This window comes from Dreissena polymorpha, chromosome 6 (genome assembly GCF_020536995.1).
Source record: "Dreissena polymorpha isolate Duluth1 chromosome 6, UMN_Dpol_1.0, whole genome shotgun sequence".
Lineage (NCBI taxonomy): Eukaryota > Metazoa > Mollusca > Bivalvia > Myida > Dreissenidae > Dreissena > Dreissena polymorpha.
Window position 1 is genome coordinate 65269364 of NC_068360.1, and position 13321 is coordinate 65282684.

General features: G+C 34.3%; 1 protein-coding gene across 1 annotated transcript; it reads right to left on the reverse strand.

The window, feature by feature from the left end:
- Positions 1–2875: 2875 nt before the first annotated feature.
- LOC127834653 (cerebellin-3-like) lies at positions 2876–4450 on the reverse strand. Its single transcript, XM_052360675.1, has 2 exons — positions 4256–4450; positions 2876–3198 (listed from the first exon to the last, which is right to left on the reverse strand). The coding sequence occupies exons 1-2, from the start codon at positions 4435–4437 to the stop codon at positions 2937–2939; spliced, it is 444 nt and encodes a 147-aa protein (XP_052216635.1). The 5' UTR covers positions 4438–4450; the 3' UTR covers positions 2876–2936.
- Positions 4451–13321: the final 8871 nt, after the last annotated feature.

Consider the following 13321-nt stretch of genomic DNA (forward strand, 5'->3'; position numbering starts at 1 on the left):
TCTGTACAGCAGAACATGATTTATAATTGAATACAAATTAACCTCTATTAATTATCGGGCGGAGCTTTGTCTGAACCTTTGTTCTAGTTTGAGATTCATCAGCGATTTATCTGTTTAAACAAATAATAAGATCGTTAACGCTCGCTTTGAGTAATGGTAATTACATTGAATGCGTTTAATTCCATTTTATTGTTGTTCTATTTGAGTAGCAATTCTATGAATATAAATGTAATATTCATATATATGTATAATGAATATTGCTTGACCAAGTGTGAGGTTGAGCGCTCTAAAACCGGTTTAAACCCTCGGTGCTTTGAATTGACCGTTCCAAGGCGATGACCCGAATTTTATTCTTGTGTGTGTATGTTGTTTCGTATTGTGCTGTTTTGTACAGTTTTGGCAATAAGTCACTTGCCTCAAATAAAGGACCAACAAATTGTGAATAATACGAATGCAACTGGGGTTTTCGCTTCTTTATACTGAAAGATAAACAAGCCCAATTCTTACACTTTTTGAATTAAGTCTGTAAGGATATGGTGCCATCCATAACCTATACGATGTCTTTCTAAATAGTTGGAAATTAACGTAATGATTGCACAGTCATAGTACGGTGACCATACGCACATTGGAGATAAATCATAAAAACAACAAAAACTATGTTCTACAGAACACAAACACAACGACGAAAATGTTGCGTAGACACTATGTAGTTTTCACATTGTATTTTGTTCACAACATTTCTCCCAAAATGACATGAACATCGCTATAATATAAAATATAGATAATACTAGGTCGGTGTGCGAATTTTATTGTGCGAGGCTTAGAAAATCTGACCCACGAGTCTTTGCGAGAGGTTCAGATTTTTGGGCCGAGCGAAAAAAACTTCGCTTTATTCGGCACCGACCTAGAATTCGATTTATCCCATCAATTTTCTTAGTCGTCAATTAATTCTTTAAAAAAGGAATAGGAAAATAGAACTACACGGAAAATTTCAAAGTTGTTTAAAGCACACATTGTTCTACTATTATATTACAAAAGATCAGGCTCTAACCAGTCTTTCTGTTTATCATAAATCTACGTCCCCGATTTTAAAGACATTAAAAAACTTCAGCTTTAGCGGGAATGAATATAACTTTTGTCGTTTAACTTGTTAATAATGACGTCATGAATGCGCGCACTTATTATTTGTACAAATAATAGTTTTTCCTTTTTGTGTTGAATTTTGTGGTTATAATAGATTGTTTGTTTTGTTGAATCTGATTCGATTGTACTACAAATAATTACTATAGTTGATTCCGAGTAATATGACGATCCTCAACACATGAATGATATAAGAGTCCGCCACGTGTAGCAGCTATATTTCAGCATTGCGGAAAATATATTCTACAGTGGTTTATTTCGACAATGCACTTCTGATGATGGGATGAAAACATTTGATTAACAACAAACTTGTCTTATCTTATACCAAAGATTATATCCACGCAATGTATTTACAGAGGTTCTTGTGCGTTCTAACCGTTTCACCATGTAATGGTGCATAATCACGTTCCGTTTTGGGGAGCGCAACATTGAATACTGTCAAACATTAAGAAACCGGTGGTTGGTTTTGTGGGAATTACATTTTAAAAACACTTTCTTAAAGCGAGATTATACGATTTTTATGTGTGCTTAATTATAATAGTATATATATAAACACACAATAGGCAAGAACAATTATACATTGAAGGCGAATTTCATTAAATGCAGCAGAGACAATTTAGCGCCCCGAGCCGATTTTGACGAAGATATTTCGTGCCTATTTTCCTACAATAACCGAAGCATTCGTCTTTGTATTAGGATCGGAGTTAGTGTTCGTGTGTCGTAGGAATATATATCGTTGCAGAAATTTAAAATAAACCTTTAAACTAAATTTATATTCACATCATACATGCATGATATACATGCTGGTGAATTCGACTGTACAGACATTTTTTATTTCAGTATTACATATCTGGCTAATTTCGCATGTTTCGACACATGTACTTCTTAACTTTTATTTAATTTATATTGAAATATATGTCTAATAGGTTTTTTACACATTTGATATAAATTCATGTATATTTGAAAAAATCGTTTAATCTCGCTTTAAAAATTAATTTACAGCGTAAAAGATCCATGTAGCTAATGAAGTTGCTTCTTTCAATTGTAATACTGAGTTTTTACGTACTTGGTTTACCTGAATTCCTGGCAAAATATTGTACATGTTCATGAAAAGCACGTTTCTTTTATCGTTTTGATTAAAGGGTCGAGTGTTTGGTGCCGATTTTCAAAGCATGACACGCTTCATACAACAGATTGGCTGTCTTTTATGCTTCAATAGGATTTAAGAATTGTATCCCAACAAGGACAGACATATATATTGTTGCCGGCGTGGTTACCTCTTTTTAGGACAATGCATAGTCCAATGTGAACCTCGCTGATTCTGCAACGAATATTAGAAAAAAAATCCAAAGGTATACGATTCCCAGATGCTCTTAAAATCTCGCCACACGTCCACGAGCAAAACTTTATGTAACTTTGAATTGTGAATTAAAAACATATAATATAAAAAATTAATCCCTTGTTCCTCGATTGTATCAGACTGATAAGGTAATATTTGTAAAACTTTGTTCAATCATAATATTACTTTTAATTACTTCATTCATGTATTAATTGCTTCCATATGGGTTTTTTAACGAGAACGTTTCAGAAATAATGTTATTTATCAGATAAAACAAGCATGTGTCTACCTTCTAAAATTCATATACATTGTCAGCAGTTCGTGTCAAAAATGAAATAAGTGTAACAGTAACAATTATAATTTAAATAAAGAACCAGTGATATATAAGAAACCTAATTGTGGTTAATGATCGTATTAAGCATATGTACTTCTTTCAAAGTTCACAGTGACAATTAGCTCAATCCACAAGAAACCCAGAGAAATGTGAATGTAGGCCACCATGACCTCCGTCAATGTTAGATGCGGTTCCTGGAACACAAGCCACCCATACGTCATCGCCAGCTGTTAGGTGCGTAACGATGGACGTACTCTCATGTCTGAAGCCATTTGGATTGTCCTCGTAAAGGTATCCAATCACATTGGTAACCGTTTTTAAGACGAGGTTCACACGAAACACATCGATTGAACTCAGTGATGAACTGAACGAATAGGTTCCAGTTCTGGAAGAAACACATACCATATACTTAGATACAATAAACAAGAGATTGCCAATCAATATTGTCCCCTACCGATGAAACTCCACCATTGTCAGTACATTTTTTAAATATTTGTTGCCATAGCAACCACAATTTTTGACGTAGGAACAAAATGAATTGACGTGCATAATCTCCATATTGCCATCTGTCCATGTTTCAAGTTTAATGAACAAGTATGAAGAACTTTAAAGTTATCGCAGGATCCAGAAAAGTGTGACGAACTGACAGACTGACAGACAGGCTGATTCACAGAGCGCAAACCATAAGTCCCCTCCGGTTTCACAGGTAGGGGACAATAAGCGTTAAGTTTAATTGTCAACAATTAATATGGATGACCATGGGTGTGCTTTCATGTATAAAGCCTTTTGAATTGTCTACCTATATGTACCTAATCACATGTCCCATTCATGACAACAACAAATACGATTAACTTATGGAAGATGAGTAACTGTTATGTGTTCTTTTCAACACTTGCATTAAATGTACGATACATATTTTTAAACTATAACTTATCACTTTCATCGACTTAAATGGTCTATATTTGTTTATCATATTTAAAAATTAGAAACGAAAACAGAAATTATGATTCATAATAAAACATGTAAACGATGTTTCGTGATTTGAAAGAGCCTGTTCAAAGTTTGGAGAAGTGCAAAAACGTTATCGACTATACCGCAATCATATTGGCATAGACAACGCAAAAATATAACAAGCAGAAAGTGTGAATCAGGTTATAACAAGCGAAATAAACATATAGGGAAACGTACACAAACGTGTACGAACGTCAAGAGAAGGAATGACCCAGTTATATCGGATATTATTTCGTTCTCAAATACCTTTGTTTAATCCCGGCAATGCCAATGGTTTGATTAAATTAATTTCACCTACTATTGACATTGATTATATACAATTGTGTACATTTTAATTGCGAATATATCCCGTTCATGCAAATGTGGTCAAGTTAAAATAAGAATGTGGCAAAACTAATATAATGCAAATATGCGTTTTCTAGTTCGCGTACATAGGTGCCCGAAAACTTCCATATCTTACGTCATATGCCTGTCTATCATTCACCGTCACTTGATCAAATATAACTGCTGCGTCTGCTGTGCAACCAGTCGCAGTTTTTGATAACGAAGCCATAAAGGCAGGCTTCGGAAGACGACTTGATTGTTGGCCTGGGAATAAAAGAAAAGTTAACATTGAATTAATACATTATATTTAAAATTATATTATATATATCAAACGTTTAATAATACTTTTATTTATGACACGTTTCGTGCAAAAATATAATAAGTGCAGTACACATTGACACCTCTGTTTCAAATTTTGAAACTTGATTAAGATTTGTTATTAGAAGTCTGTCTATGAATACAGATTGGCATCCCTTAACGGAAGGGTAACTTCAATAACATGGATGTGTATGCTGATTCATATACATGAATAAGTGTAAAAAGTCCGTTGTCGTTTGCATTTATATTAATAAACAGTTATCCTATATAAAGTACCAAATGTGCATATATTTTCGGATACAAATGACCCAGATGTTTATGATAGATTGTTGGTCTAATTAACAAACCACGCTCATTATACGTGGTTTAGTGCGAGTTAATCGTTTGCTGTTGATGCAATTTTCAAGATAGTCCGTAAACAAAACGTTATGATTACAATTTAGTGCTTTAAAAATGGGCATGTAATTTATAGTATACATTAAATGTTGGTAGGGCATAAGAAGAACAGCAATGGCGGTTTAAAGACCTATGCAGTTTTCAATCCTTACCAAAACAGACTTAGAGGTTGACGTCATGACAACGAAGCAATGCAACGATTTATTTCATCACCACCCACATCATTTATATTTGTATTTGTATCAAGGTAAGTAATATAATGACTACGACGTACCAAACAGATACTTGTATTACGCAAATGTAATTAAGAATTGCACTTCAAGCAACATACATTTGTTTGTGAATAATTTACTATTGCCTACACAATAACACAGGTAACACAATAATGAAAAGTAAGTATATAATAATTTATAATAGTCCCTTAATGATGCTGTCGTGTATTGCATACGTAAGCAGAAACCTCTCTTATGCAGTGCAGTCTTCTTGCAATTGGTTCTTAGGCTAGCATTAAGAATCTCGCATGAAAAAATAGTGTCAGATTTGTGTTAGATTTAGATGTTAATAAACTATGTGTAAGTCATTTGTATATATATACATTGTTTATTTTTAATGTAACTAACATCCGATTCATCGATTGGTTATGTTATATCAAGTTGTTCTTTGCTGGTTAATGGTGGGTTTACTTTACACTGTATGCTGAATAAATATGTTAAATATGCTTGAAAAGATATTCAATGATAACCAATGCAACGTCAAGATCTAATAAATGGCGATTTAATCAATATATTTATAATGATTTTATATGTTATTTCAATATAAATACAATATATAAATATCTAAAGTTCAGTATAGGGGGGCGATACATTGTTTACTCTAACTTTAAACACGGGTTTCATTAAACGTGTTTTGAACAGGTTTGACGGAAAATCAGCAAACCACGAAGCCACGCGCGAGATCAACAAAATGCACCTAGAGGTTTTGATACTGCACGACATGGTGCCGACGTTTCGTGCGCACGCGGTGCCTTACCCCTGCTGGGTGTATTTTTAGTATAGTAAGTAAGTTATTTACATGTGAGCTCGATGTTTGAAACTGGTTTTTGGCGCGCTCCGCCCAAGTCAAACATTTGAACAATAATCATGTGAACAGTAAGTCATATAACTTAATTCAGTGTTTAATGGTAACACAGGAGTGTTCTTTAACATCGTATGGTGGTATTCTGGCAAGTTTTGTATTAAACATGTCTGTTACTTGACTCCGCACTCTGAATAACTTGTTTACCCTATTTGTCTATATGAAATGGCAAATCACAAGACTCATATGTAACGCATCTATTATTTTTTATCATTTTGTGTTCCTTTACTAAGTTTGTTCAATCATGAATCTGGGATTAAAATTGGCCCCGCGCTGTTGATATATTGCTTCTCATTTGTACATAGAAAGCACTTTAAAATTAAGTTAGATCACTCTGAATCTTTATTTGAATATACTTGAGCTGTTTAAGACCATCATGTTGGTATTGTGTATTGAGGTATTTTGACACATCCGGTTTAAACTCTCAATGCTTTAAATCTACCATTCCAAAGCAAGCATTCTTAATGTATATTTGATTTTTTTGTATTGCATTGTATCAAATAATACTTGCTAATTGTAACACTTTTTTCTAGTTATTATGTTGCTGTGTTTCGTTATTCCCATATCCGCTACAAACGCAATTGTTTTGAATACTTATTTGGGCATGTTTGCGTAGATTTATAAATATCAGGGGCGACAAATAATGATTGTTGACTATCTATTTTATACGCAGAGAACTCCCTTTAAGTCGATATGGTAAAGCCTGGATTATATGCCCCTGACATAAAGTAGATCTTATAACTAAGATAAGCATGTATTATACTTTGAAATTATGTCATAATGATATTCAACCTTACGTATCCTATACTTTAAATAAAATCATGAATCATATCATTTAATTATACAAAAGCATGCATAATGCAACTTACTACTACTACTACTGCTGCTACTACTACAACAACAACAACTACTACTACTACAATTACATCTACTACTACTACTACTACTACTACTACTACTGCTACTACTACTACTACTACTACTACTACTACTACTATTACTACTACTACTTCTACTACTTTATGAAGTGAACTTGTATATGAGGAAGCATTCTTGAAAATTAACCATCGCGTTCGAAATTAGTATGGTTTGTGTGAAATGTATAACCTTAGATATACCGTGTATCAGACGTATGATTTTGCTTTTTATATCACATTTTACTAATTAGAAACATTTAAACCTTCAACTTTAGCAAACATAAAGTCAAAACTTTGTACGAAGGGACTTATTTAAGTGTACGTTATTGAACATTCTAGCCTGAATGTATTTAAGAAACTAACTTGACACTAAGACACGAATTGTCAACGTTATCTTCCGACTAATTTTAAATAGGGAGTAATACGCATTCGCGCAAAATTCCCACTGTAGTATGCAATAATGTATAATAATTGCGAGTAAGTGCGGCACACTCGTGCATTCATTCCCAACGGCCACCGGAAAAACTTTGCGAAACCGAAATTTCGCAAACTTAAGTACCCTTTTTCTTAAAGATTTGCTCATTTGAGACATAGTATGCGATAAAAGTCTTATCGTTGATTAATAATTGGTTATTTTCACTCAAAAAACGCGTTTTCTTCACTATGAAATTTATAAGCAAAGTTGGGGTTCCCATGGGATTTTTGCATTTTCCCATGGGATTTTCGATTTTCCCATGGGATTTTTTCTCCCATGGGATTTTTTTTCTCCCATAATTTGCAAATGGGAGAAAAATCCCATGGGATTTTGAACATTTTAAAAAACGTGTTTTATTTGCGTTTGCAAGTATTTTAACGTTATTTAAGGACTGTATATTGGTTTTATGCCAATTATATATAAAAATATTTAGTAATAAAAAAATCCCATTTTAAAATGGGAGAAAAAAATCCCATGGGATTTATTTCTTATTTTGAGAGATTTATTCATGAAACTTTCAGAAACATCATATTTTATGAAATGATGAACAACTACGATATTTTAATGCGTTTAGTCGTGTTTAAAAAAAAAACAAAAAAACCCATGGGATTTTAAAATCCCATGGGATTTTTAAATCCCATGGGATTTTTTCTCCCATGGGATTTTTTTCCAATGGGATTTTTCAGTTTCGTAAGCCGAATAAGTTTCTTAATGCGAAAAACAACAATAAAGGAAATAATAATTATAATTTTGAATAATAAATTGAATAATATAAATAACATGAATATTTTTAAAATGAGTTACAATTAAAGGTTTATGCTAGTAGAACTTATCATTTCTTGTTCGAGCAGATGGTTGAGTCCAATTGGTGAGTATGCCAGCTTAGAACCAGTATAAATGCATCGCAGACAGACAACGCTGTCATACTGTACACACCGCTGAGTAACAATCTTTATTGCATTTCATTTTGCAACAGAAAATGAACTCCGTAGTATAATTGATCTTATATATGCCCTCTGCTTTTGAAAGCGTGCAACACATTAACATAACAATAAGTCCATGCCAAAAACTATGTGCAAATTCCATTCAAAGCTATATACACATTATAAAGGTCAGATGACCCGCGTCATGCGAAAATGGGTCTTATGTCATATGCGGCCGAAGTTGGTCCATCCTAGCTTGTCCAACCGCGCAGTCTGGTCAGGTACTACGCTGACTGATATATAAAGTCAAGCCATGATTCGTGGTCTCATATCCAAACTCGGTAGCTCCTGTGCGAAACTTTCACCGGAAACGACGGCACCGAGACGGGCGCTCGAACTTTGCGGATGCGCGTTATATGTTATATATAATAGCGCGATGTGGTTTTTCTTGCCTCAAATTAGTAAGCCCAATCAGCGTTTTATTGTGTTCTTTGCTTCTACTATTAACAAGAACTTCAACTGATACGAACATGAATTTTATTTTAATATGTTTATTTAATGCTCGGAAAACTCATTGTATATTTAGACTTCTACTTATAAAACAAAGTCGGGTTTTCAACATCTGTTTTCGGCATAAAAATTGTTATTCCAAACCAGATTTTACGCACTTTACTGTACAAAATACCGTTAGGGCCACCGTGGTTACTCATTAAAATCCAGAGGGCGAGAATGCGAGAACGCGAAAGTACGATGACGACAGTGCGACAATACGATGGCGACAATGCGTTCGTACGATTGCGAAAACGCGCTAGTACGATGACGACAATGCGACAGTGCGACAATACAATGGCGGCAGTGCGATAGTACGGGGGCGACAATGCGATAGTCATATCGTACTGTCGCCGTGGTATCATCGCAATTGCGCCATCGTTCTATCGCATTGTCGCCATCGTATTGTCGCACTGTCGCCATCGCATTTTCGAATTGCCGCCATCATACTATCGCGTTATCGCATTGGCACCATCGTACTATCGCACTGTCGGCTATCGCCATCGTATTGTCGCACTGTCGTCATCGTATTTTCGCACTGTCGTCATCGTATTATCGCACTATCGAACTGTAGTATTGTCGTCATCGTACTATCTCACTGTCGCCATCGTATTGTCGCACTGTCGTCATCGCACTGTCTGATTGTCGTCATCGTATTATCGCGTTCTCGCATTGTCGCCATCGTACTATCGCATTGTCGCCATCGTATTGTCACCCTGTCATCATCGTATTGTCACATTGTCGCCATCGTACTATCGCGTTCTCGCGTTCTCGCCCTCTGGATTTTAATGTGTAACCACGATGGCACTAACGGTATTCCGTAATACTGCTAAAGCACAGTATGATTAGGTCACTCCCAATGCTCAAATCTCTATGTCTATTTTAGTAACAACACATGTCTATGGAAGGATATTTAGGTAAAAGTTACATCATTCGTGGTGAATAATTACATTATGACTGATGCTTATTCTAATTTGCTTTATGACAATTCCAACATGCTTGTTGTCTATTCGTTTATACTTGATGATTGCTGCAACATTACATCATTCATGAATAATATTTACATTATGCGTGATGTTTATTCTAACATGCTTCATGACAGTTCCAACATGCTTGTTCTCTATCGGTTATACTTGATGATTGTTTCAACATGCTTGGTGACTATCCAATGTTTGTGTGTTCATTATTCCTGAAACCAGTCATAATCGGTTTTGCCACTAAGCGTCATTAACAACGGCAGTTAGCAACAGGCAGTAAGCAGAATGCAAGTTACTAAATTGTGACATCAGGTGGCGCGCGTTTATTTTCCGTATGTTGAATAAATTACTTTTCGGAAAAAAAAAGCGAAAACATCCGAATCATTTTGACTAGTAAACTGAATAAGCTGAATTAGTTCCCTTCGTTATATAATCTCCATTAAACTAAATACGTTCATTATTGCCATGAAGACCAGTAAGTTTACACAATGAATTGACTGCCGTGAATGTTTTTGATATTTGTAAGATGCAATTGGCACTCAAGAAATTATACATGTATTTTATTCAGAACATAACGGGGCTGATGTGTTGGAATTGTGGCCCTTCCCTAGTCCAAATAATTACAGTAGACGTAATCTACCGATGTGCATTGCATATCGACCTCATATTTATAAAGTAGCCCAAACCCCCATTGCCACAGACCTGTGCGTGAAACTTTCAGATTTCTCTAGTCTGTTTACCATGCTATAATTACAATTTCTATAAACACATATTTATCATTTTATGACTATATAATGTCTGTGGTATACAGAGAAACCTGAAAGTTACAAGTACTCGTGTCTAGTACTGTACAACTATTGTACTCCTCGTTGAGAAAACAACTACTTCATCTACATGTATTAAAATATCATAAAACATAATTTTCAATCAAGTTGGAAAAAACCAATAAATAAATGTCATATAAACAGGTTTGTCATGAACGTTGACGTCGCTCTTGGTTACCAGAAAAATTCCCACGCACGGATTTCAACCGTCATTGTTTACAATCAATTAAGTGCATAAGTACTTGAATTTGTATAGTGTTTTTTAAAAGTGTCCAGCTACAGGTGGTTAGCGTGTGGCTATAATACTAGTTAGTGAAAACATATTTTGGAATGATAAGTAATCATATTATAACGAAAAATCAACTTTTCTTAAAAAAATAAGTTAAATATATATTCAACAAGGTATCCAACTCGAAATCATCAGAAAACGGGATGCATCGTTTTAAACAGCCATTACTTCATCAATTTTGCAGCGATTTTCACGATCTTGGTCTTATTCAACGCAGAAATAAATTTCCTTTCTGGAAATGTATATGTCTTGCAATATTTTTACAAATACTGGGTCAACTTTTAAAAAATAACACGATACACAACTCGCGTGACCCAGCTGTGATCGATCAGACAGTATTCATGACTGAAATCTTCACGGGGAAATGGGCATTTTCCCTGCAAAGTTCACGAACCTCGATACCATAATTCAATAAAACGTATGAAAAAAACATTCTTACCGTGCTTGCCGTAGAATTATGCATCAAAACTAACTGTCCAGCGCATTTTCAAACCTTTGTTTACATACATTTCAACCAACTGACATTTTAAACACAAGAGTGATTTCATTGCTCCAATGCGGAGTTGTGTCTTTTACAACTGGAGATTTCATTCATAAATACGGTCTGATCGATAACAACTGGGTCAAGCAAATTATGTATAGCTTTATTTCTTAAAATTTGACCCAGCATGTGTAGAAATATAACAATATATATACATTTCCTAAAAGGAAATTCATTTCTGCGTTGAATAAGACCGGGTCATGAAAATCGCTGCAAAATTAATTTAGTAATGGCTGCTCAAAACGATGCACCCCGTTTTCGGATGATTTCGAGTTGGATACCTTGTTATATATAAAACGGTAGTGATTTTTTTTTTATATAGAAAATTTGATTTTTCGTTTTAATATGATTATTTATCATTCAAAAAGATGTTTTCACTAATTATTATCATAGCCACACGCTAACCACCTGTGTGTCCAGCACGTGTGCCGGGAGAACAGGGCTTAATGTATTTTTTGTTAAGCTCTATAATATTTATATCCAATCTGTATGAAAAAATGTCGGTGAACATTATTCCGGTGTTAATTTTTGAAAATATTGAGGCATTCGTTAATTATGGATCTAAAACGGAACATTAATCCGCAAAAAAAACACCGGGCATATTGCATATTAGATCGGACACATGAAATTATTTCGATAGAAAGCAATAAGAGTTTCAATTCTACATGAGTAAGTCTCGCTGTGCACGATTACGCTCTTACTGCTCGTATATATTTGACTCTTGGCAAATACCTAGTGTTTTATTTTGCTTAATCAAAATTGTGTCATGCATCTATATGTACTTAAAGCAGCATGACCAACAGCTCTTTCATATGTGAAAGAGATTGACACGAAATACCTACCCATCTATAATAAAGTTTATATGTGCACTTCAATATTATAGTTTTAAAGCATTTTATGTGGTGCAATATAAAAGTACTCTAGTAAATTTGAAATTATGTAATCGATTTCCTCTCAACATACATGAAAAGTTCCAGATAACTTTTTCAGCAAAATCTTGGTTTACACTCTATAATAATCCAGCCTTAAAGTCTATTATTAATTCTTTTTTTTCAAGTAAATATAATTTTTGGCACATCCGCATTTAGGTTTATAGTCTAAGAAGAGCTAATGACAATTGCCGGGTTACAGCAGACTTTTTGCGATAAAAGGACCAGATAATGGAAAACGTTCGGCTTTTCGACTGTTGTAAAGATGGTCTGTTATTCATAATAACGTTAAAGTGCTGTTGATTTCATAATTGAGGACCTAGACGAGTGGGAACTCATTGATAAAATGTTTACATTATATGCATTGATATTGAGTTTTACGCATGATCACACATTTTGAATTCTTATTTAATTTTTCCAATGTGTAACCGTACGCACAGAATTTAAGTCTACTTTTTTACTAAATTTAATTCAATTTTTTACGACTTTAAGCGTCTTATCTGGAGCTCTGCATACATGCATTAGAAGCATATATTGAAATATATCCATAGACTTTCTTTGGTTATTGAAAGTAAATTACTGTACAAAAATTATGGTTAGTCATTAACCAAAAAAAAGTTAACACTACAAACACGCGGTTAATTTCGGTTCAGTAGCAAATATCTTACAAAGGTGCGCAACTTCTCCTATAACATAAAATTTCCGTTATACGCCGTAAATTTCCGTAGTCCTCCGTAGCATTTCGGAATGACTGTCAATTGACATCATTGTATCATGCATGATAGTATGTTGCTTTGTGCTTGGGTGAAACTCACATCTTACCATCGCGTTAATTTATTAAACGCATTAATATTTGATTTCATTATGCACTGCGCCTATTGCACAAGTCTCTCTGCACAAA